The sequence below is a fragment of the Spea bombifrons genome, chromosome 7 (assembly GCF_027358695.1).
Source record: "Spea bombifrons isolate aSpeBom1 chromosome 7, aSpeBom1.2.pri, whole genome shotgun sequence".
Taxonomy (NCBI): Eukaryota; Metazoa; Chordata; class Amphibia; order Anura; family Pelobatidae; genus Spea; species Spea bombifrons.
Genome location: NC_071093.1, coordinates 16814575 through 16840010, shown reverse-complemented (window position 1 = coordinate 16840010; position 25436 = coordinate 16814575). Strand labels below are relative to the sequence as shown.

Sequence of the window (25436 nt, the reverse complement as noted above, 5' to 3'; positions counted from 1 at the left end):
CATTGTTTTGAAATTCACCGGAAACCACTAATATTTGTGCCTTATTGAATATGTAAGCTTTAAGAAAATGCCAAAATCGTATGCCTTTGCTATTGAAAACAGTTGTTTTGTAACAGTATAATATCTGCATCCTTTTTTTGTATTGTGCTGGAATGCATACTTATTGAAATGCAGAATTTTCTATGCATGTACGTTTATAAATCTGAATATTAAAAAAAAAAACATTGTGAAATCTTGAGTAGTGCACTCAGAATATGCATTTACAAAATCAATGCATACTAAACAGATAAGTAATTTTTCTTCAAGCCTTATTTTAGGTGTAATGTAGCATTTGGTTTACCCACATATACCTAATACTATAATTTTTAGTCAATTCTCCTTTATTGAAGATATGCATACTGATAAAGTAGATACATACAGTGGTAACATTGTAGAATATGCACAACATAATACAGAGTTGGACAAATGTGCTACCAAGGACCCGTGGGAGAACATCAGACAAGAAACAGGAAAAATGAAACCTGACGGGGTCCAGAGTTGAACAGCATGCCAGGGTCATCAGCTACAATACATGCACAGGTTAGTGACATAAAGCAGAGGAGAAATCGAAACGCGGCATGGACCGCAAAATTACATTGTACCATCGTAATATGAAGAGAACAGAACAAAAATGAAAACAAACGAAAAAACAAAACAAATACACTGCACAGCCGAACTACCGAAGGTGACTCGGTGAAAAGAAGTCATACAAGCGAGCACTACAGATGGGAGACGATATTAATGACACATGTCCCGGCGGATAGGGGACATGACGACCGAAAAGACAGTAGGGGTATCAGGGCCGCAAAGGAGTACCGAAACCCAGGTCAATCATACGAGGAGACGAAATAAAGGCTGTCCACGGAGGCCATTTGAGGTCGTTTTTGTATTCCCTAATACTATAATTTTTAACTTGTTCTGTAGGAACATTTGTAATTCAAGTTTTGTTTCCTGTGCAGCCAATTTAGTTTGTCTTTCGAGTGTTTCATATTGTGTGGTGGAAATGACCTGATTGCAGTGCAGTACATACACAGATAAGTGAAAAAGGTAGTGCTTCAGGGGGGAAAAAAACCTGAGGTTCTCTCTTCATATTCTTTGACAATTGACTATGCATAATTTAGGCTTGGTTGAAAAAGCTGGATAACAAACAGACTGTAGCATAGTTTTAGTTTGTCTAGAGACAAAAAAAACAAGCTCAGGAATAATGAAAAAAGACACAATAGCATAGTCAGTTCCAAGGATAAATATTTTAATGATAGGTTAGAGTTATCAGTCCATGATTCAAACATGTTAAGGACTAGGTTAACGTCCCAAGTATCGGAATATCTAGGACGAGGAGGTCGTCTAATTCATATCCCTCGCATTAGTTGACGGACCAAAGGTTGTTGTCCAACCTTTGCACCTCCAATGGGGTGATGGTTTGCCGAGTAAGCCGATCTGTAGATATTAATGTTTCCGTAAGGTTTACAGAAAACAGAAAAGCTTTACAGAAATTCAGGATCAAGGGAATATTTGTAGATAAGGGATCCAGACATCGTCCCAGGCACCAAATAGACCATAGTCTCCAGGCCGATCCATAAATGATTTTGGTACCCGGTGCTCAGGGCTCTGATAGGATAGCTTGAGTTGTTTCCAAAATTTGAAACTCTGATGTTGGGATCCTGACACCAACCAAGCTAGAAGATTCAACTGGTTGTCCTCCAGAAGAGGATGATGATTCCCCGTTGGGCTGGTTAGCAAATTCTTCCAGTTCGGTAGAAGGCGGAGAAAATCCATGGCAAGTTCTAGGAGGTTTAGGAACCATGGTTGGCTTGGCCTTCACAGTGAAGGGTGAAAAAGCATAATTCCGTGTCTTGGACCAGTCCTGAAGGAAAGCGTCTAACGATATCGCTTCCAGGTCGCCAGCTGAAGAACTGGTCCAGCTGTCGATTCAGACAGGAAGCAAACAGATCTATGTGAAGTGGTCCCCGTATGCCAAGAATCTCTTGAAATATTTATTTGTGTAACATCCAATTGCTCCAGTCGGTGAGGTATCTGGAGTTCCAATACGCCACAGAATTGCTCAATCCCGGTAAGTATTCGGCTTTGAGAGTAATTCCACGCTCTAAGCAATAATGTCAGAAGTCTTGGGCTATGTCTGCTAGATGTTTGGATCTCGTGCCTCCCAAGCGATTGATATACTGGACGGCAGAGATATTGTTCATCTTCAGTAGTATGCAGATGTTGAACTTGCCTTTTGCTAAGCTCTTGATTGCAAAGGAACCGACCAGAAGTTCCAAACAATTGATGTGGAGGTGATTTTCTTCTTCTGACCAGCGTCCTCCTGTCTCTGAAGATCTGCATCGTGCACCCCAATCTGGTTCTATCACTAGGTCTGGTTGGCTGCCGAATATCGCCTTCCCATTCCAGGCACTGATGTGTCGTAGCCACCAGATCAGTTCCTCTCTTGCCTCTGGCGAAATACATATTTTGTCTGAGTATTGTAGTCCTCTCCGAAGATGGAAAGCTTTCAATCTCTGAAGAGCTCGGTAATAGAGAGGAGCCGGAGAAATAGCTTAAATTGAAGCTGATAATACACCCACAATGCGTGCTAGAGTCCTGAGGGATAAAGAATCCCTTTGTAGTACGGTCTTGATTTCCTTTCTAATGGAGGCTCAATGTTTGATCGATGGAATTGATCAGAAAACCGAGGTATTACATTTAATGACTCAGAATCAATACTTATTTATTCCAGTTGATGCCAAATCCGAGATTCTGGAGCAGATCCAGAGTCCACTGCGAATGCAATTTGATGAAAGGATTGTCTTGTGCCATGAGGAGAAGGTCGTCCAGATAGATTTGTCTGACCCCTCTGCTCCGTAATATAGAAACCACCAGTTTCAGAAGCTTCGAGAAGCACCAAGGTGCTGAGGAGAGGCCAAAGGGAAGGCATGTGAATTGCCAGATCCTGCCTTTCCAACGAAATTGAAGGAATCTCTGATGATCCGGGAAAATTGGTACCGCAAGTGAGCCAGTCTCCTGGTTGTAGAAGGTACCTTAGGAGATGGATGCCCTCCATCTTTAAATGTTCGTAGCGGATGAACACATCAGACCCTTCAGATTTATCACAGGTCTCATACCTGCGTCCTTTTTCTTGACAAGAAAAATATTGCTTAGAAAACCCTGAACACCATTTGGTGTTTCCATGATAGCCCCTTTTCTTATATAATAGATTCAACATCTCTATGTCTGTCAAATGATTTTGATCTTTGGAAAGATGGAAAGGATTTGGTATTGTCTTTTGCACAGGATAGCAAAGGAAATCTCTTGAATCCCAACATGGTGCTCAGAACCCATTTGTCTGAGGTTATTAGGGACCACTAGTGGGAAAAATGGGCGAGCCTGCCACACAGTTTTTGACTGCGAAGAGAAAAATGGTAGGGACTTACCTGTAAAGGGTCTTGTTTTAGAACAACCTCTTTGGCCCCTGGCCCTCCAAGGTCTAGTCTTCTGGGGGAAGAAGGAGTTGCTCTGCGAGGATTCCGACTGGAAACAGTCTCTTTTATAGGCATAAAAGCCTCTGGATCCACCTCTGTTGTATGAGAATAGGCCGGAAGAGCACATCCGCCCTTTGCAAAAACCTTTCCCTGACTTTCAGATTGGTTTGAGCCTTATTTAGGGAAGAAAAGACTCCCACATATTTCCCGATGTCTTTAATAAAGGCATCACCAAACAGCAATCCTTCAGCCGAAGGACCTGGTTTCTTAGTAGCCAGTTCGGTGAGTTGGGGATCTATTCTCATTAGAATGGACTTACGCCTTTCTATGCATAAGGCAGTATTAGTATTGCCCATAAAGCAAATTAATCTCTACCCATCCCTGTAGCATATGAGTATCCACAGGTTTGCCAGACTGTAAGGCAGCCTCCGTTAGATCGACAAAGTGTCTAAACATTTTTCTTGGCATCCCTTAAAGGATCTGTCAATTCCCTTTCTAGGATCTTTACCCAACTTGATTAGGTATTGAACCATACAAGGATCCAAGTCAGGAGCGATGGTAGGGGCAGGGCATTCAGCCCGCAGTTTGTAACGGACAGCCCTATCCATAGGCTTGCGGATCCAGTGTTCAATAAATTTAGATACATGGGGTATAGGCAGCCATTCGGCTGATCTAGGATGTTTAATGAATTCAGGGTCAAACATAGGGTTGCCCTGATAGTCAACTAATTCAGGTGGATCTGCACTGTCGGATTTTAAATCCTTGTCAACATAGACATCAAGATTTATCACCAGATATGCCTGATGAGTCATAAGCCAAATAAATGGCACCTTCTTCCTATGCTTCCTCACTATCTGAGGTATCAAAAGTCAGTTTACCTTTGCAGAGTTTTTTCTGGGGAGCTATAGAAACTTCCCTACGAGAGGGGTCATCGTGAGGTGGTTTAGACCTTGTTGCTTTTGCCAGGCAGTAATGTTTTATTGCGGGATTTCTGATCCTTAAGCAGGCTAGAGCTCACTTTAAAAGGCGTACTGCATGGTTCTATATTAAGATGCTTACGTTTCAGACACCTTTTTGGGCTGATAAATTGTTCCCTGTCTATCAGGGGTATGACAGGTGTGAAATGTGTCAGAGGACATACGGCTCTTAGGGCCACTGTCTGCAGTATTGCATTGCTTAATAGCAAGGGTAAAGGATTTAGTCAAGGAATCCTGCATGATAGACATGGCTGAAAAAATAGCCTGCTGAACAGTTTTATTCACTGTTTCATCTAGTATGACCTGAATTTGTTCCTCAGGTAAGTTAGCAACACCAGAGTGGGGTGTTCAGGTGAGGTAGAAAAATGTTTCTCAGCCATGGTAATATGCACAAAACAGTTGTACGGTGAGGAGAAATAGAAATATGGCAAAGGATAAATTCAATATATATACTTATGGTACAACCGAGGGAAAAAGAAACCAATAGATATCAATGACAATAAATTCTGAAGGGAAACACGCAGAAAAACCCACTAAGCGGGGGGGGGGGGAGGCGAGAGAACGGAGAACGTCTTCATAGACCAGACTCACAGCTGACAGACTCAGCTGAGTGCAGAAAATTGTATCCAGAGGGAATGCTCCGCCGCGGAAAACTAAAAAAAGCTAGGAACAAACAGAAAAAGATACAGGATAGTCTGCAAGGGTAAGGGAAACTAATGGGGGTGAAAGAAAAAACTAAAGGGGGGTAAAAATAGCAGAAAATGAGCAGAACAATAGGTAGTAGAAAACATACAATTTAAGATAAGGAGCACCAAAAAACAGCTCTAAATAAATTAGAAATGTAGCATAGCACAATACATATCTTATTCAAGGAGTAGCAAAGAAAGAGGAATACTTCTTAAAGACTGTAACTTATACATTGTGGACTGTATGCTGATTGACTACACAGTTACTTCATTAACATGTTGGGTTGTTAACCCTTTTCTTGCCTAAACTTTTTTTCCTTTTTTACTTTGCTGCTATTTTGGAGTAGTAAAGGATGTTTAAGCATGATGAGGCTCCTGTCTTTATAAAAATTATATTTTTATCCCATGAATTGATGCCCCTTTTTATACATGACAATACCTTAATGGCCTTAGCAACTGCTGACTGACATTGCGCAGTGTTGCCTAGTTTGTTGTCTATAACAATTCCCAAATCCTTCTCATTTGTTGTGCATTCCTTAACCTGAAGTGCATAGATTTCATCTAAATTCCTCTGCAGCAAAGTAATATCTAGGGCTGCAACAACTAATCGATAAAATCGATAATGAAAATCGTTGCCAACGAATTTCATTATCGATTATAAAATGAGGGTTTTTTCTCAGAGCAAATGCTCTGAAAAATACCCCTCGTTTTATAATCCGTTTCATTCAGTGACTCACAGCAGCAGTTCCTACTTACAGTTCCTCCCTGCACTCACTGACGATTGGCCCCGCCTATTTCCTTCTTCCAGTCCCTCCCTGCAGTCAGGGAGGGATTGGCCCTGCCCTTTTCCTTATAGCAACCACATGGCTGTGACACTCATCTAACTGTGAGTATGAAATTAATATTTGGGCTGCTGAAAGTAAGGGGAGGTGGGGTTTAATTCAGGAGCAGTTATGGTTAATGGGGTGTTTAGGGTTCATTTAGCGGCAGCTGTGGTTGATGGGGTGTTTCGGGTTCATTTAGGGGCAGGTGTGGTTGATGGGGTGTTTAGTTTTTATTTAGGGGCAGTTGTGGTTAATGGGGTGTTTAAGGTTAATTTGGAGGCAGTTGTGGTTGATGGGGTCTTTAGGGTTAATTTAGGGGCAGTTGTGGTTTAATGCTGAGGCCCAAGGGTTAATTTAATTTAATAGTTAACTTAAGGCGCAGTTCAATGTAAAGGGGGGCAAACTAAGGGGAATCTAAATCCTGGGGGCAGTGAAGATTAATCCTGTATTTATTTATAAAAGTATTGTCAATGTGATGTGAACAGGTCTATGAGGGGACTATGGGATATCTAGGGGGTATAAGGCATATCTATCTGGGAAGGATGGAGTGGTATATCTGGGGGTATAAGGCATATCAGGGATATAAGGCATATGTGGGGAGGGCAGTGTGACATATCTGGGGTATAATGCATACTGGGATATAAGGCATACCAGGGGGTATAAGGCATATGTAGGGAGGGCAGAGTGGCATATATGGGGGTGTGTGGCATATCTGGGAGTATAAGGCATATGTTGGGGGAAGCAGTGTGGCATATCAGGGGAGGACAGAGTGGCGTATCAAGGGGTATAAGGCATATGTGGGAGGGTGGTGTGGCATATCTGGGAGGCAGTGTGGCATATCTGGGGGTATGTGGCATATCTGGGAGGCAGTGTGGCAAGCCTGGGCTCAAATGTGCACCACTGTGGGGGGGGGAGGTTGGGAAATAAAAACAAGAAATGCATTTTATTTAAAAAAATGTATTCTACTGTTTGTTTTTAACATCCTGTTTGTTTATTAAATTATTTTAAATAAATTAAATATTTACATACATTTTTTATCCGATTAACCGAAAAAATAATCAGCCAACTAATCGATTATGAAAATCAACAGCTGACATGGCAGTAACCATCGAAGGGATGCCAAGAAACTCCACAAAGCTGAGCTTTATGGAAGATTGGACAGATGAAAGCCACTGCTACATAAAACTGGATCTTTCCTTTTTGCCAAAAAGGCATGCAAGAGACATGAAACACATGGAAAATTTTTCTCTAGCAGGCCATTAACCGTATAAACTGAAGTTGATTAAGAACAGGCACTTCTGTATCTTAGAAAAGAACAATCAGAGCCTACAACACAAATAAATCATCCATATTAAAGCAGTTTGGTACTTTTCCAGGTCGTATAAAAAAAAAAAAATGCTGCAAAGAGGCTTCAATTTTACATCCATCTACCTGAGAAATCTGTTTTAATTTATCTTTTTTGTAACGTACAGAAATATTTTTACTTCAGGGAGCTTCCTAGTGTCATTGGTTAATAATTTTCATGTTTCTTGGTCAAAACAGCCATCATGTTAGCACATAGGGAATATGATCGTCACCCATCAGGCATCATCTAGCACACTGGTTTTTTTTAGACCGTCATTCATGCTTTTTCAATTCAATTTTTTTTGTCAAACCGTATGAATAAGAAGAAAAAAAAACATTATGACAAGTCAATTTTGAACTATAATTGAGATTTCTGCTTGAAAGAGTTCTGTTCAAAAGGTTTGATTAGTCCAGAAAGCCCCATATTAAGTATTTCGTAACACTGTATATATATATATATGAAAAGGGGAAAAATTACCCTTTTCTGGTGGCTTAACCGTCTGTAAGGAACAAAGGTTTCTTGTGATATTAAACAGATTATAATAATGTATAAATCATTATAACCCATAAAGCATTTGGAATATAGCATTTTATAAAAAGGTTTGCATTTATTCAATTCAACATTGGATACAATATATATTTCAAAATAATTTACCTAAACATATAAAAAGGAATAAAAACAGATAAAAAAATAGACTGGTTTACAAAATGCATAAAATAGTATTAAAAAAGGCACAGTAACGAAAAGTTAGGCTTTAGGCTTGAATTTTTGTTCCTATTTCTGAGCCTGGATATTCTTCCTCTTCAGGCACAAATATAGACTCTACAAAGGAAGAAACAAAAAAACTCACAAATTTTGCAGAGATGAAACAAGAACTAACTACCAGTAAAAGCAAACACTGCTGTTGAGCGACTTGACAAAACCTCAACACTAACAACATTTTGCGGTAGTAAGAAAAATTCTATACCTTCACTATGATCCAGATCTGGGTGACATGATAGAAATAACCAGGCCAAGCCAACTAAGAGTGTGACAACCAAATTTACCACAATCCATGGCTGGAGAATCTGCTTTTCTGTACCCACCTGCCTATGAGAGACAATAAGAACAGTCACTACAAAACACACACATATATATATATATATATATATACATACATACATACATACATACATAGCATTATTTGAGTGCGTTTATGGAAATAGTAATCCTTGTTTGCAATTAGAAAGCCGTTCTTTATCTGACATCAGCTCTAGATTTTTGAGCACACGGTGTCTGAAGCGCCTGACCTTAATTCTTAAACTTATTTTGGTTTAATTGGTGGCCAAATGTTCTCTTAAACACAGATTATTATTAGTTATTAGGATGGTTAAACATAAAATTTTACAGCGTCTTAAGCAGTCTATTTCAGTTTGAATTAAATGAAAACATGTTACCACAAGCTGCCGTTCTCTGATGGCGGTGTGTAAAAGTTAATCCTGTCACTTGTCATCTGTTGACTTAAAGCAAGGATGAGTGCCACAAAATACACTATAAAACAGAAGGTTATGTATAATTGAGATATTTCACCAAATAAAAGTCATGCAACAAATCATATTTTGTTTTAACAGTCCTTCTCAGTTGTAAAAACACTTTTTTGTGATAATAGGGATTGGTGATTTAACCAGACCTTCCACTAGCATTCCAGAACTATGCATATATATGTGATGGATATTTGCAATGTGCAAGTACACACACATCTGCAGCCACCAAAGCTGTGGGAGCATAGGTAGCCATCAGAACATGACCAAGGCAACACTGGCAGTCACAGGAAGGATCCTCTAAGATATACTGCACTTCTAACGTAAGGCAAACACTACATTTTACAACAGTTCTCTAAATGGCCATGGTTGTTTTGTGTTATGTTTTTTTAATACCAAATTTGTAACCCCCATTCATCTATAGAGCAGCAATGGTGATACTTGGCTCTCCTATGTGATTCTAAAATAGGTCAAAACAGACTTGGGGCTCCAATCAATTATGCAGCCTCTTGATTGCCCGATATTTTGCAGGTTTGGCTTAAGGCTATATCTATACTATATGATAACTGGAAATATCTTTATCTGAATATAAAAAGTATTACTTTTAAAGTAAACATTGAAGTCCCTAATCTAGTGTTACCGGGAAGTAGTTGTACTTACAGAATGAAGCCAAAGCAGACTGGTCAAGCGTGAGAAGCCCACGAAATGCATCAGATGCACTTGCTAGATCAACCCTGACATCAGAAATAATACAATAACATTGCTGTTTAGAATATACAATAAGAAGGATTAAGTAAAACCACTTATCCAATAAATAAATCACCTGTCAAAGGCTGAAATGGTGCTAAGAGCCAACAGGAAATACAGGAGGCATTGAGACGGGTATGCCAAATCTTTGTAAACCTCTAGTAGACCAGAAGCATTCGACAGCTGGTTCCCTGAGAGCACATAAATCACAACAATATTCCACACAGCATAACCAGCCAGGAATCCACTGCTAAACAGTCCAATCGTCCTGCAAACAGAGCATAATGTTAGGTATCAAATCATGTACACGGATCATGTGCCTTTTGGAGTGGGTTGTATGAATTACCTGAAGACACGGTGCACAGTGAGAGATACATCCATACTGGTCCGTGTTGGTTTAACATCCATGAAAATATCCAACTGGTCTGCAGTTTTGATTATACCTGAACGGTCAGCAGCCTGGAACCTGCCTGGAGGACAAACAATCTGCTTCACTGGAAATAAAACATGAACCTCTTCCCTCGAAGAACTGCTGTAGTAATTAGAAGGTTTCCAAACTGTCCAGTATACATTTTGCCGTTTGTTATACATGCTATATCCTTTCGTGGGACTCTTCCAAACAATTTTAAACCATTTAGAAAAACGATTAAGGCCTTCTCATAAAAATAAAAGACTTAGTATACATTTTAATATTCCTATTCTACTTACGATTTTTCTCCACAAAAAGTTTGCCAACTGGCTGGCTGGATCCAGATGGTGCAATGAAAACAGGATGTGGATCTGCAACCATTATTTGTCCATCAGGGATTATATCGTCTTCCTCGACACCCAACTCATTAGGAAACTCCTGTTCAGCTGGACGTGTTTTTCTGTATTAAAAACAGTGACTACCGCATGAGTTACTTTTACTGCTTGTTTCAAGACATCAAACCTTACTTGTTCCTTGGCTTTGTCTTATGTTCAGTGTTTGCATACTGACATTTTTGCACTAATTGTAATTAGCATGGTATATGGTACATTGGAAACACACCTCCAAAGCCTTGATATGCTACCCAGGCACTCATCTAAGACAATAGCTTTTAAGGAATTAAGGAAACACTACCCAGCGCTCTGGTAGAAAATATACAGTAAAGTAAAAATAGCTTGTGTTGATGATCCCTGGAATGAAAAGAGAAATGGGGAACTCACTTGGGCCTCCGGCGTGGTTTTCTTGTTGTGCCTTCATCAGCAGTCTGGTAGTTTGGCTCATTTCCATTTTGCACCATTAAATTATGCTGATTAAATGAGGTTTCAGACTCTGGTTGGGTAAAAGAGAACATTAAATTATACCCAACACTGATGGATTATGTTAGATTCCCATGCTAGCCATAGCATATATGTTAGAATACTAGCATTTCAAATACCCTACTGTGTCTGGTTTTCAAACTCTTTAACGAGCTTACAGTCTAGAGGGATGTTTACCACAATAGGTAAAAGTGCTGTTGTTAGGGATAGACCAGCCACAGCTAAAGGAAAATGGGAGTATGGGAGGGCTTTAGTGTGCTATGTTGTAAGCATCCTTAAAGAAGTGGGTCTTGAGGGATTTTTTTAAGGAATAAAGGCAGGGGGAGAGACAGATAGACCGGGGAGGGAATTCCAGAGGATAGGGGCAGCCCTTAAGAAATCTTGTACGCGGGCATGAGAGCTAGAAATCAGAGGAGAGGATAAAGGGAGATCATTGGATGAGCGGAGAGACTGGTTAGGAGTGTATTTAGAGATGAGTGAGGAGATGTAGGGAGGGGAACCGCTGTGAAGGGCTTTGAAAGTAAGAGTGAGGATTTTGAAATGAATCCTGAAGTGCACAGGCAGCCAGTGAAGAGACTGACAGAGGGGAGAAACGTTAGTAAAGCGATGTGAGAGGAAGATAAGTCTAGCAGAAGCATTCATGGTGGATTGTAGAGGGGTGAGACGGTTAAGAGGGAGACCGGCTAAGATAGAGTTACAGTAGTCAAGACGGGAGATAATCAGGGCATGGACAAGAGCCTTAGTGGCATCCTGTTTTAGGAAGGGACGGATGCGGGCAATGTTTTTAACATGAAGGCGACAGTTTTTAGCGACAGACTGAATATGGGGTGTAAACGAAAGGTCAGAGTCAAGGGTGACACCAAGACAGCGTGCATGAGCAGGAGGGGAGATGATGGCACCATTAACATTGAGGGAGATAGATAGGGGAATCTTAGCATTGGAGGGAAAGAAGATGAGGAGTTCAGTTTTGGAGAGGTTGAGTTTCAAGAAATGTTCAGACATCCAGGTAGAGACAGATGCAAGGCAGTTAGTTACACGATCTAAGACAGAGGGAGAGAGGTCAGGGGAGGATAGATAGATCTGGGTGTCATCAGCGTACAGGTGGTATTGAAAGCCAAAGGATGAGATCAGTTTGCCAAGGGAGGAAGTGTAAAGAAAGAACAGAAGGGGTCCTAAAACTGAGCCTTGGGGTACCCCAACTGAGAGAGGGAGGGAAAGTGTTACTGGAGACAGAGACACTGAAGGTACGATCAGAGAGGTAGGAAGTGGCCAAGATCATAAAGCATTTGAAGGAGAAGAGGGTGGTCCACAGTGTCAAAAGCAGCAGAAAGGTCCAGTAGGATTAGCATGGCGTAGTGGCCCTTGGATTTAGCAGTGAGTAAGTCATTACTAACTTTATTAAGGGCAGTCTCAGTAGAGTGTCGAAGGCGAAAACCAGATTGAAGAGGTTCAAGCAGGAAGTTGGAGTCTAGAAACTTAGTTAGTTGTATATAAACAATTATTTCAAGAAGCTTGGGGTGAAAGGAAGCAGAGAGATGGGACGGTAGTTGGAGAGACCAGTCGGGTCGAGGGCGGACTTTTTCAAGATAGGAGTAATGGTAGCATGCTTGAAGGACGATGAGACAGATCCAGTATTGAGGGAGAGGTTGAAGATATGAGTTAGAGTAGGGACAAGGGTAGATGAAAGAGACTGGGTGAGATGGGAAGGGATGGGGCCAAGGGGGCATGTGGTTGGACAAGAGGAAAGAAGAAGAGCATGTACATCCTCTTCAGTGACAGCAGAGAAATGAGTAAATGTAGTGAGGGGAGAAGAGGTCAGTGGGAAGGGGGGTGCGTAGTCAGAGGGAGGTGACTGTGCAGATATGTCACCTCTGATAGTTTGAATTTTATTATTGAAGAATGTGGCAAAGTCAGATGGATTAAGGGGTAGTAAGGATCGATCGAAGCAGGGAATTCAAAGTATTAAAGAGTCATTTAGGGTTGTGGAACAGGGAGGACATGAGGGAGGTGAAATAGGTTTCTTTAGCAAGGTTAAGAGCAGAGTAGTAGGAACGTAGCATAAATTTATAGTGCAGAAAGTCAGACATGGAATTCGACTTTTGCCAACTACGTTCGGCAGTGCGGGAACATCGTCGTAGGTGTTGGGTTACAGCCGTGTGCCATGGTTGGAAATGTGAGGAGTGAGTAGTAACTGGTGCTACATGCTCAAGAGAAGATATGAGAGTTGCATTATAGACAGAGGTAGCGTTGTTAGGGCATGACATGTTTGAGATTGGAGAGAGGAGAGGGAGTAAACTGATTGAGAAGTCCTGAAGGTTAATAGAGCTGAGGTCTCTGGTTAGGCAGGGTTGGGGTGCAAGGGGGCGAGTATGAGGCAAGATTAGAGAGCAGGAAAGGAAGTGGTGGTCAGAGAGGGGGAAAGGGGAATTTGAAAGGTTAGCGAGAGAGCACATGCTAGAAAAAATAAGGTCCAGGGTGTTACTGTCATCATGCCCCTACATCTTCACCATCTTATGTGTCACAACATGTATGTACTTGGCTAATCCAATGGACAGCTACATCAATGAATATAGATGAAGATGGGGATTAGAAATGAGAAAGTTGTGTATTTTTTTACCTGGGGGTAGCTTCTTTTTTTTCCTCTTTCTTTTTTCTGGTGTAAGAGGATCTCTACTCTCTGAAGTCCTAAATGTTGTATCCTGCCCAATATCTTCTGCACAAAATCAAGCCACAAATTATTTTTGTTATAATCATAATTGATTATGTGAACAATTAATTTAGCATAAATATCAATATTTTGCATACATTTGTATTATGTATAATTTTTTGCCAATATCTGGATTCTGAGGCACATAGTACAGTGCTGTGAAAAAGAATTTGGCCCTTTCCCTATTTCTTCTATTTTTACTTATTGTAAAGATCAATAACGATCATCTTAACGTAAGACAAAGACAGTGTGAGTAAACACAAAATGCAGTTTTTAAATAATTTCATTCATGGGGAGGAAAAGTCATCCTGACAACAATGTTAATCCTTTAATGCCCATAGGACATACTATTATGTCGTAAGTGAAGGGACCCAAACAACCGTTAGGACATAAAACCTGTTATATGCAGGTAACACTAAAAACAAACCTATGGTCAGTAAGATGTGAAAAAACCCTGGTCATGAAGGGCTTAGAATGCCTTACCCTAGATAAGTATACCATATGCTATTTATATAAGGTGCTCAAAAATATATATTGCTTAATGTATGCAACTGTAAAGCACAAGACTTGCGACAAACTTGCTTTTCATCCAGGATTTTTTGTCACTAATTGGCTGCTTAAAATCAATGCGTGTGGTGGGTCTAGACACTCCTGCTACATTTCCTGATCCACCCCTGGAGATGACTGGCCTTAAGTATATCACATGTCAGGAAATGTGTTCAGCCCTGGTCAATTTGAACAAAAGGGACAGCTTACTATGCCGGACAGCCTTACCAAAGAAACTGCAGCTCCATGCCTCCTCGATCGTCCAACGTTTCTTTTCACTAATTGGCTGCTTAAAATCAATGGGTACGCATTCAGCTAAACACATACACAGATTATAGCTGGGGTGGGCAAAGGGGCACACAATGTAAAAGTTAATGGAAGTGCCCCTTTAATGTCAGGCTACTGTTGTGTATGACTGAAATCGGCCATCAAAGTACATAGTAACGGCAGGTAACAATGGTTAAAAGCCACATTTGAAGCATATGAATAAAGAACGTGAAAGCATTCCACTTACCCGTTGTGTTACTTGATTTTGCTTTTTTTCTTTTTGGCCGACTGAGTGGAATTTTATCTTAAAAGGTAAAATATATACTAAATACGCTAGCTTTTTGCATAGAAATACAGAAAAAAAGTCACAAAAACTAAGAAATGGAAACAACTGCATATTGATGAGATATAGAGGTAAAACATACTTACCCTGAATTGTACTTTAATTTCACATGGGATTCAGTGGAAACATGAAAAATAAATGACACAAATGTTATCATGAATTACAAAATAAAATGCTTATGTCAAAGTAAAAATATTTTTACTATTACTCATAATCATATTTCTGTCCAATTCTTATTAATATATTTCTTTTTGAAATTTTGTTTAGGTTTTCTTCTAGATAGTATGTGCCACTGCTTAACAATAACCGAACTTATGTTTAGCAACATAATCTGGTAACAGCAATACCCCACACACATAAATGTTTATGTTCTAAATAATACCCTATTTTGTATTTTAATATCTGATCTCCTCTGTACTAATCACACTAGCAAGTGTAGTAATCAGAGATCCAAGCAGGGTCTGGACAGTCACTCCTACTCTCCTGAATCCTTCCAGGTGCCAGCAGTGTAACCTAACAATTGGGCATTTAAACAGAAATGGTGAACCAGCCCTTACACAGTGCACCATTACCCCAGGCATGTCATCACAGAGCCAGCGACGCTTGCTCCTGCTGGCACAGGAAAGCCTGGATGTACTATTATCTCCATAAGGTCACACTGTCAACATTTTTTTGGAAGTAACACTGCATTCACGGGGTCCCTAAGAGGTTACTCATGTAAAATGTCTCATTCATGGAATTTTCAGGGAACACATAATTGTCATGTGACACACCCAAAGCACTGATATATTTGTTTTATCATAGAAATTGAAACCCCATCTATGTTGTTTTATGTGAATACATTTTAAATTGAATTTAATGTTTTTGTCAAAGAGTGCAGGTTAAGCTTCAATATTCTCTTTTACTATGGAAAATTCATAGCATAACTAATTAGTAAACAGAATGCTACTTTTTGTCATCCATTATCAATTTAGTGTACGGTTTTGTAATAAAATATTTTGTTTCTGGTAAAACCAATATGGAGGTTTTGGTTATACAAATTGGACAAAGCATAATTAAGCTCACCCGCCACGTCAAGGCACACTCTCAATAGGGTGAGAACCTACTCTCACCTCCTACATAGTGGACACAAAGCAGTTTATACTGCTACCAAAACCTTATTAATGTGTTGGGGGAGGTGCAATTAAACCTCCTCCCCAGTGGCGTCGCTACAGGGGGGCAAGGGGGGGCAATTGCCCCCCCTAGGTTATTCCTTGCCCCCCCTGTTGCCCCCCCGCCGAATTTGTAACCACCCAGGACAGTCCCGCAATGGGACTTTAACCCCTTGACTGCTAACGACGGCATGGTGCCGTCGCTAGCAGTCCCAGTCAGGTGCTAACGACGGCACCATGCCGTCACTAGCACTATCTTACCTTGATGGAGGTCTGTGGACCTCCATCACCACCTACCCCGGCGATCTGCCCCTCACACACAAGGGCATCACCGGGGCCACCCGATCTGCCCGGTGACGTCTCGCGCATTGACGCGATGACGTCACCGCGCAACTTTATTAACAACTGACAATTGTCAGTTAAAGAGGTATGGGGGCATGCTGCTTAGATGCCTGTATCTCAGGCATCTAAGCAGCTACATACCCCCAACATATACCGTTGGAAAGGTAATCGCCTCACCTTTCCAATGGTATATAGATTGTAAAAAAAGAATAAAAAATATTAAGTAAAAAAAAATAAAAATGTAAAAAAAAATGATTTGGGGGTCTCTAAAGGCAGATAAAAAAAGATCAAAATTGCCTAGAGACCCCCAAATTAAATTATTTAAACATAAAGTAGTTTAACTTAAAAAAAAAAAAAAGTTTAAGTATTCTAGCTAAATGATCACTGTGGTAGCCAATGTTACCACAGCGATCATATAGCTATAAAAAGTCACATTCCCTTTTTAAAAATGGCCGATACTAATTTTTAATCCTATAATCCCTTTGATCATGGGGTTAAATTTAGCCAACGGTAGAGGGAGGCAATTTTTGAAATCCTGATGAACTGCAAATATTATTAAAATCAGCCATTTAGCCTGTGTGGTACGTGAGTAACCATCTCATCGCTGCAGCGCCTTGCATTTTTACTGCAAGACTTATTTTTGCTGCAAAAGTGATTTTTTTTTCTCCCTTTACCATCATTTCTTTGGGATTGTAAGGGGAAAGAATGGTGTGTGCTTCTGTGAGTGAATGTATGGAAAGTCTATATGTATATGAAAGGCGTGTGAATGATCAGTAATTAGGGTTGAAGCCTTGACGTGGCATTACTGCTCACGTAGGAAGTTAAATTATGGCACAAAAAGTACACATTTGCAAAAACTACACCCCTTGGCGCATCAAATGAGGGGCTGCATGTGTTTCTAGTACAAACCTGGAGTGCGCAAGACACAAATGAACATGTCGCTATGGTTAGATAAAACATATTTTCAAGCCAAAGCGACATATTCCATCATTATTTGTGCACTCAACTTTTGTCCTAGAAATACATGTAGCCCCTCATTTGAAGCTCCAAGGGGTGTAGTTTCTTAAAATGGATGATTTGTCTGAATGAGGGAGAGCATGAGTTAATGTGTGGATGAATTGTCTGAATGAGGGAGAGCATGAGTTAATATGTTTGTGTGTATCATAGATATATAATTGTGGAAGGGCAAAGATGGCACCAGCAGGATGTTTGAGCCTTGGGGACCAAGATGGCACAGGCAGGGTGTATATGGGACAAAGATGGCAAATCTTATGTGTGTTATCTGGGTGCTGGCCAGGTTTTATGTGGGCAGTGTGGTTGGGGTGTGCAACCTGTGATCTATCCCTGTAATTTAGGGGGTTTTAAATATACCTTTAATGCCGTGTTTTTATGTGAATTCCAATTGATCTGTACCTGCAAAGCTTGGTTTGTGTGTTCTTCTGTAGATCCGTATCTGCTATGCTATGTTTCCATACATTATTTATGTATACCTGCAAATACAGGGTTTGTATGTCTTGTTCAGTTGATTAATACCTGCAATGCTCTTTCCATGTATTGATTTGATCTATACCTGCAATGCTACATTTCATATATTATTATTGTATACCTGCAAATACAGGATTTGTCTGATTCTGTTTATTTGATATATACCTTCAGTGCTGAGATCACAAGTGAATTTCAATTGATCTATACATGCAAAGCTGGTTTTGTATGTTAATGTGTTGATCTATACCTGCTATCGGCAGCAGGGTCTAATATTTATATATATATTTATATATATATATATATCGGCAGCAGGGACTAATATTAGGCCCTGAAATCATTTAGTGGAAAAGATAAGGTATTGTGTTGTTTAAAGGATTTCAAGGATTAGTCGTACTAAATTGTGGCTTCAGGCTTCCCATGTTGAATGATCAAGTATTGTATTGTCCAATAACAAAAGTATCATTCCATAGCACATTACTTTTGGCAATATATATATATATATATATATATATATATATATATATATATATATATATATATATATATATGTGTGTGTGTGTGTGTGTGTGTGTGTGTGTGTGTGTGTGTGTGTGTGTGTGTGTGTGTGTGTGTGTGTGTGTGTGTGTGTGTGTTGTTTTCAGCGGTATGATTTAATGGTGGAAATTATTAATGCCCCCCCAGTTTGACTGTGGTATCGTGTGCCCCCCCTATATATTGTTTCTAGAGTCGCCACTGCTCCTCCCCATTAACCCCTGGACAGCAAGCTGCAACCAGACTGATGAGGAGCCAACAACCTCAAATATGTGCAAACAGGGAAAAGAAAAAATGTCGGTGCGCTAAGCTAGTCACAGGCTCAAATAATATAAATATGTAATACGAGGCCTACCAAACAGGTGTAAGCATGCAGCAAGAAACAGAGTATTGGCTGTACAATGTATACAAAAAACAAAAACTGTCTGCGCTTAATTATGCTTTGGCCAATTCATATAACCAAAACCTCTCATTTATATTATGTTTATATATTTGTTGCCAACTTTATTAGGGTAAGAAGCGCAGACAGTTTTTGTTTTTTGTATACATTGTACAGCCAATACTCTGTTTCTTGCTGTATGCTTACACCTGTTTGGTAGGCCTCGTATTACATATTTATATTATTTGAGCCTGTGACTAGCTTAGCGCACCGACATTTTTTCTAAAACCAATATGGACTCAGGCCATCCTTCACAGGCTTTATTACTATGCGTTGTACATTGTAAATACATGTAAGCATGGCTAACTTTCAGCACTGCAGCTACTAGAATAACCCTCATCAGGGCCAGGCTGCCAATGTCTTGGATTGTAAGTTCCCATTCTAGGTCCAGCACAAATACGTACCAAGTTCAGTATGGTTGGTAGTATAAATCTAAGATTTTTTTTTTACAACCAAAGTCTAGCATTCATAGAGAAATACGCATGCAGACATCAGGCGGTTAAAGGTTGTTTAAGCATAATGAAATGCTTAATAATTGCCTAATACCGGCTTTAAGTCTGCATTTTGGGTACAGTTAATAGAGACATACCTTGGTATCGGTGGAAGGACACGTGGTGTTGACTGCAAAACAGAAAAGGTGATTATAGTTTAAATACCATATCTTTGAATTCAAAGTGTTTTAAGATGTTACATACACGTAGGATAAATGTATTGACATTTGGAAAATAACACAACCCTTTGCTTTCCCCAAAAAATTAGTATAGTACGTTATGAAATTTAGCACAGGGTGATTTGACAAACACTTCAGGCTTCTTGGTTCCAGAGAGAGCTGCAGTGGGTTCATTCCAACGAGAGATTAAAGAACCCATGAAAGATCAGCTAGCTCAGCAGACACAGATGATGCGTCACTGTATACAATCCATCAAAATCAATGCAAGTGTCATGAAACCAATAAACAGCAATAATCACAGGGCGAGAAAGGCAAGAAATAATCTTCCAACAAATGTTCAATCACATTGAAAGATTTCTCCTTAACTGCTATTAAAACACGAGACTTGTATTACATATTCCTCCATTTCATGCGACGAGCTATAAGAAGCCAGCACTCTAAACGATAACACAAACAATGAATGTGTGTGAGTTGCTAAATGTGTATGTTCTTGAAGATGAAATATTTACCTCTTGCTTCTTTCCCATGACCAAAAGTCAGTGTACATGTCGTATGCCGGACGGTTCCTTTCCACAACAGCGCTAATACAGATCCTCTTAATTCCCCCACAGGAATAACCCTTCCAGATAAAGTCCGGGATTATAAAGGTTACAACCTTCTAACCTTAATGCTTATTGCTCAGAGCTTTTGTACAAACATGAGAATAAGCCCTCAGCGCATATGTGTTTAACTAGTACTTGCTCTATCGAGTATATCAATACAACATAAACAGAATCTTTCCTTTGAAGATGTTAACATTACACCCATGTCTCTTTCTATTCACATTGTGCGTATTTTAAACTGGAACTCCATCTGAGGGAAAGACCAATGAGGTCCCGAGAGGTTTACTTCTTTTTCTATATCGGCTCAATAAAAGGCATCAACCCCAAAAGAAGACAACATCTTCTCTTATGGCTCATATGGCTGTATCCATCTCCTTTATCGCTTACTCCGATACATTTACATAAAATCAATGCTGACCTTTTAGACTAAAGTGCGTCAAATATTTAAGATGTTATTATTAATCATGTGGGTTTTTTTTTTTAGTTTTTTTTTTTTTTTTTTTTACACATTATATTTTATTTCATCCTGCTAAAAAAAAAAACAAAACGCATGGAATAATTTGCCTCTTAACTGTGATCTCTGCAAACCGTCTGCTCGAGCAGAGACACGGGGGTATCTGGGCTATAGCTTTTCCCCCGAATAGATTAAAGACATCACGTGATCACCTAATAGGGTAGGAAGAAACAAACAAAAAAAAAGATTGCTTTTTGTTTTCATGTCTCTGAATTTGAGTGCTCATACAGTGTTAGGAGCCAAACATGCTCGGAAGGCTCTAAGTGCTATTGTTCCGGACCTCTTCTTCTAAACGGCATGCATCGTACATTCTAATTGCATCGTCATCTGATGAAGCGACTCCATGGTGTTTTATAAACCACCGTAGCTGGGTCTTTCTGTAAGTTTAAAATGTGTTGTTCTCAGTGTAACCATTTTAAAGTGACGCAGAATATGTTGGCGCTTTGTAAATTAACCCCTTCTTTAACGAGGGCATTTTATAGCCAAAAACCTAGAGCTTTCTCATGTTTTTACGATATGTTTCGCTATGATCGTCCTTTCCTTATTTTACTGCAACCATACAAATTATACAGGATTTTTTCCAAGGATCAGTAGGGCTTTCTTTTGATACTACTTTTAAATGTATATTCCAACATTTCGTATGAAAAATATATATCAAAAAATGAAAGAAAAAAAACACTAAAAAGCTCCACATCTGTGTATGATGTTGCTATGATAATTATCAGTAAAGTAGCAAAGTTTCCCAAAATACATTGATTTAAGTACAGCACAAAAAAATACACAAAACCAAAAGGCGCACACAACCTAAACATCATAAAAGGCATAGAAATTCAGATTCCTGGGATGCTGTTAGAATAATTATAACCAATAAGTACACAAAACAAAACAAGAATTCCATGCATGCCTTCAGGCAGCAATCATTTTTTTTCCATGGATATATTTTTTTTATTTATGTTCTTGACGCTTGATCGCGCAAGGCTTCCAGGGTGGGAAGGGTTAATGTTGGTTCGCGATGATTGCCTCGCACACCGCTACTTTATTTATGACGTTCCATGCCATCATGACTGGGCACATTGGGTTACAAAGGTTTTAAGGGGATAAAGATAACTTCACCCCCCTCAAATGTCATATAACAGTCCTAGCAGAATTATATAGGACTAAATATATTGCTAACAAAATAATACTTTACGGTCCAAACATCGGCGTGCGTCATTTTACGCGCTGCTCATAAAAACTCATTTTTGCGCTTTCACTGGATTCTTTATAAATTCCTCAGCATACGATCGCCCTGTGATTATTTCTCATAATTCCAGCCATGGGCCCAGGGCGTTACAGCATTTTAAACATTAATTTTAATTAATTTGATTTTTTTGGTTTTTGACACAGGAAATGTCGCAGTCCATGAGCAAAAACAAAGTTTATTCTGCACTATACAGCGGCGTAAATCTTCGATGTGATCAATATGAAGGGCAACAGACAGTTACTGCGGATCGCCTCACATTTAGATCTGCTGTCCGCTATTGGTATAAATACAAGTCAATGACATTTTGTTTCTAGAGCGCCAGCAGATTCCATCCCGCTATTACAGTAGGGGAGAATGCCAAACGGCCAACAGTTGGCTTTTAATGAATACACGGGCTGTCATTTAGTTTAGTAAATGAGGCACCGAGGAGTCACCAAAGAATTTACCCTCTTCAGAAAGCTTAAGCCACCCAGACAACGGCACCATATACGGTATAAGCCACGACTCCCGTGGAGCTCTGCCCGCCTTCGGACTGAGCTTCATGGGAGCGATAAATGCATCGATGTCCCCGGTAACGGAGATGCCTGAGGAAAAAAGCCAACCTGGCACCGGTAAACTCAGGAAATTATACGGGACTGACGATAAACCGACTCTATAAAGAACTACACGGCGCAGTTGCTGTAGCTCACCCGGACGTCTTGCATTATCGCATTACCGCCCGAACCGTGGCCTCATCGGGATCGCGAAATAATCACTGCGCACAGCAACCCCTAGAGGGATAAACGGTTGCTATGAACGCCCTGCATACAGTATTTACTTCCGGGGTCAACCCTAATCCTGTACCACGTGATTTGTTACGCATTTGTAGTGCGCATGACGCCGGCCGAAGATGTGTGTATTCAGGAAAGTATATTATCGTCTAATGGCTGCCTACATGCTCTGTGACTCTTTTCCTCCAGGAGCTCAGGCTGTAAGGAATTATTTCATGGAGATATTCTGCAGTTTTTTTTTTTTTTTTTTTTTACTGCATTCCGTGTACTGCGCCTCCTGCCCCCTCACGGACAGCAGCATTGATTGAATCTGGGCATGATTCGCAGTGTTTACACTCCACAGGAATATGTACAACATAAAATGTGTTTATACATTGAAAGTGTGAATACAAAATCTAAAGAAATCATAGCATACATTATGCTAGAATATAACAGATACTATTAATGTACAGCAGTCTGTGCAATTAGCGGATGTAAGCAGTTTGTTATTTGGGAGGCAGTGGACGGATTTGTGCCGCTTTGCATGCCGTAGAAGCGCATGAGAGTATAAACTGCAGGGAACAAATTAAGAGGGGGCGCCCCCCCCCCAACAAAAAGGAACCTCAGAATAGAAACCCTTGGAAGGAAATTCAAAGCATCTAGGATACATATCCTTTTTATTTCATCATTTCTTGTTTCCAGCTATAAATAATAATTCAAAAAACATTATTATTACAGATTTAACATCTAAAATTAGTTTTCATTTCTTAAACTAGTAGTGATTGGAAGTGTGCTGTTTATATTTGTGCGTTAAAATGATAAATCACCTATGACTGGAGCCTTATTGAAAGTTAGTTACTTTTATTTATGTAAATTAAAATGTTGTAACTTTAACTATTATAATCCAATGATACATATACAGAATACTATAGCATTATGGTTTTGGCTTTTTCATGTGATTTGATGGTTATTGAGAATCTGAACAGATCCAGAAAGCTGGAATCCACTGAGGCTCATCCTGAGCACGCCTTATGATGGACATTAGCTGGACACAGGCCGATTGCAAATGATCATTCACCACGACTTGGTCAAAGAATTGTCCAAACTGGTCCTCCATCTTCTTTGCACATTCCTCAATTTCCTGGAAATCTTCCTCCTGCAGAAAGGAAGAACAGCAACTCATGTTTACAAGATGTTTACCCTACAACCTAGCACTCATACAAAACCTCTGTTTAACCCCTTCGTGACAAAGGCTGATTTTACTTTTTGTACCCTTCGTGACAATGGCCGTTTTAAAATTTCTGCGCTGCTCGTGTTTAGTTGTAATTTTCTTCTTTCCCGTTTACTGAACCCACACACATAGATATTGTTTTTTTCAGGACAAGAAGGGCTTTCTTTAGATTACATTGTTTTGATTGTATCATATTATTTACTATTAAAAAAAGTATAAAATATGGTGAAAAATTTTGAAAAAAATGACTGTTTCTAACTTTTAGTTGAAAAATCTTTTACTCATCTATAAAAGGTAATGAAAAAACCTGCTAAATAGATTCTACTATTTGTCCTGAGTTTAGAAATACCCAATGTTTTTATGTTTTTTTGCTTTTTTCTACACATTATGGGGCAAAAAGTACAGGTAGCGTTTTGCTATTTCAAAGCCATTTTTTCCAAATCTGGTAATTCTTCCCCCCATGTGCCATTTCGGGTATCTTTGAAGCCAGCCAATGCAATTTACCCCATCAAGTCATATATTTTTGAAAACTAGACAGCCCAGGGTATTCCAAATGCTAGTATTTTAACCCTTTCCAAGCACTAATTCTACCATCAGCCTTTGTCAAACTTTATGGTAGTAATTATTTTTGCATTTGTTTTTTCACACACATTTTACTTCAGGTATAAATAAACAGGTTCTGGTATATGTCACTATCATAAAACACCCCAATATGTGTTCAGCAACATCTCCTGAGTACAGTGATACCCCACATGCATGGGTTTGTCATTTTTTGGGGGAACTAAAAGGCCACATTTGGTACGTGTGCATTTTTCTAATTGGAAATTAGATGTGTGGCCATCCTTCCCCCCCCCGTGTTAATTGGGACATTGTTGAACCACGCCAATTCAATTTACCCCATCAAATCATACATTTTTTTAAAGTAGACACCCCATGGGCATTTAATATGCCAGTATTTTAACTCTTTCCATGCGAGAATTGTTTTAAGCTAATGTGCTAATTTTAGGACTTGCTCACCTAAATATATTTTTTATATATATATTTTAATTTTTTTTTGCCTTTTTTAAAACATTTTTAACATTTTTTTTCAACTTGAAGGTTCCCCTGATAGTGACATCAGAGGGAAATTATTTTTACATTGTACTGTTTTTTTTTACTATTTTTTTCTAATTATTATTAATTTTATTTTATTTTTTAATTTATTTTTACTAATCACACTGTGATTAGAAAGCTGGGCTCCATTGACTTGCATGGTTGAATGCAGTACCTGTATTCAACCTGCAAGTGGAGCCAGAGTTCTCTAGAGGGTCTGGAGACCCTCTAGCAACCTTTTTCGTCTTTATTGTTTTTTTTCCCGGGCCGCCGCCATCTTGCTGATGGCGAAGATCACCGGCAGCTGCGGCTGTGACCGCTCTCCGGAGCGGTCACAGTCCATCCTAAGGTAAGTGTTTGGTGTCGCTGGATGCCTCCTGATCGAGGCGTTCCAGCGACACCATTTAAGTTTAGGAGGTGATCGTTGATCGCCTCCTAAACGCTTTTAAAACGGGCGTCCACCGCCATACATTGTATGGCGGATGTTGACGCCCTGGGGAGGGGCCAGACATGGCCCCAGATGCCGATCGTGGCGTTGCTGAATGCCTCGAGGTCGAGGCATTACAGCAACGCCGTTTGGGTAAAAAAATCGATCACGGATCGATTTTTTTTACCCGTTTTAACAA

General features: G+C 39.7%; 2 protein-coding genes across 2 annotated transcripts in view; both read right to left on the bottom strand.

The window, feature by feature from the left end:
• Positions 1-7934: 7934 nt before the first annotated feature.
• TMEM237 (transmembrane protein 237) lies at positions 7935-22578 on the bottom strand. The gene is made up of 13 exons (XM_053472257.1): positions 22428-22578; positions 19299-19330; positions 14848-14858; positions 14666-14722; positions 13516-13611; positions 10803-10911; positions 10323-10483; positions 9961-10084; positions 9691-9882; positions 9528-9601; positions 8784-8877; positions 8315-8436; positions 7935-8169 (listed from the first exon to the last, which is right to left on the bottom strand). The coding sequence occupies exons 1-13, from the start codon at positions 22440-22442 to the stop codon at positions 8102-8104; spliced, it is 1155 nt and encodes a 384-aa protein (XP_053328232.1). The 5' UTR covers positions 22443-22578; the 3' UTR covers positions 7935-8101.
• A 573-nt stretch (positions 22579-23151) lies between these two features.
• The window catches only part of MPP4 (MAGUK p55 scaffold protein 4), a 38741-nt gene continuing 36456 nt past the window's right edge, over positions 23152-25436 (bottom strand). The window contains exon 20 of the mRNA XM_053471283.1: positions 23152-23643. Within this exon, the coding sequence (XP_053327258.1) occupies positions 23455-23643 (189 nt within the window). The 3' untranslated portion in view covers positions 23152-23454. The remainder of the gene's footprint in view (positions 23644-25436) is intronic.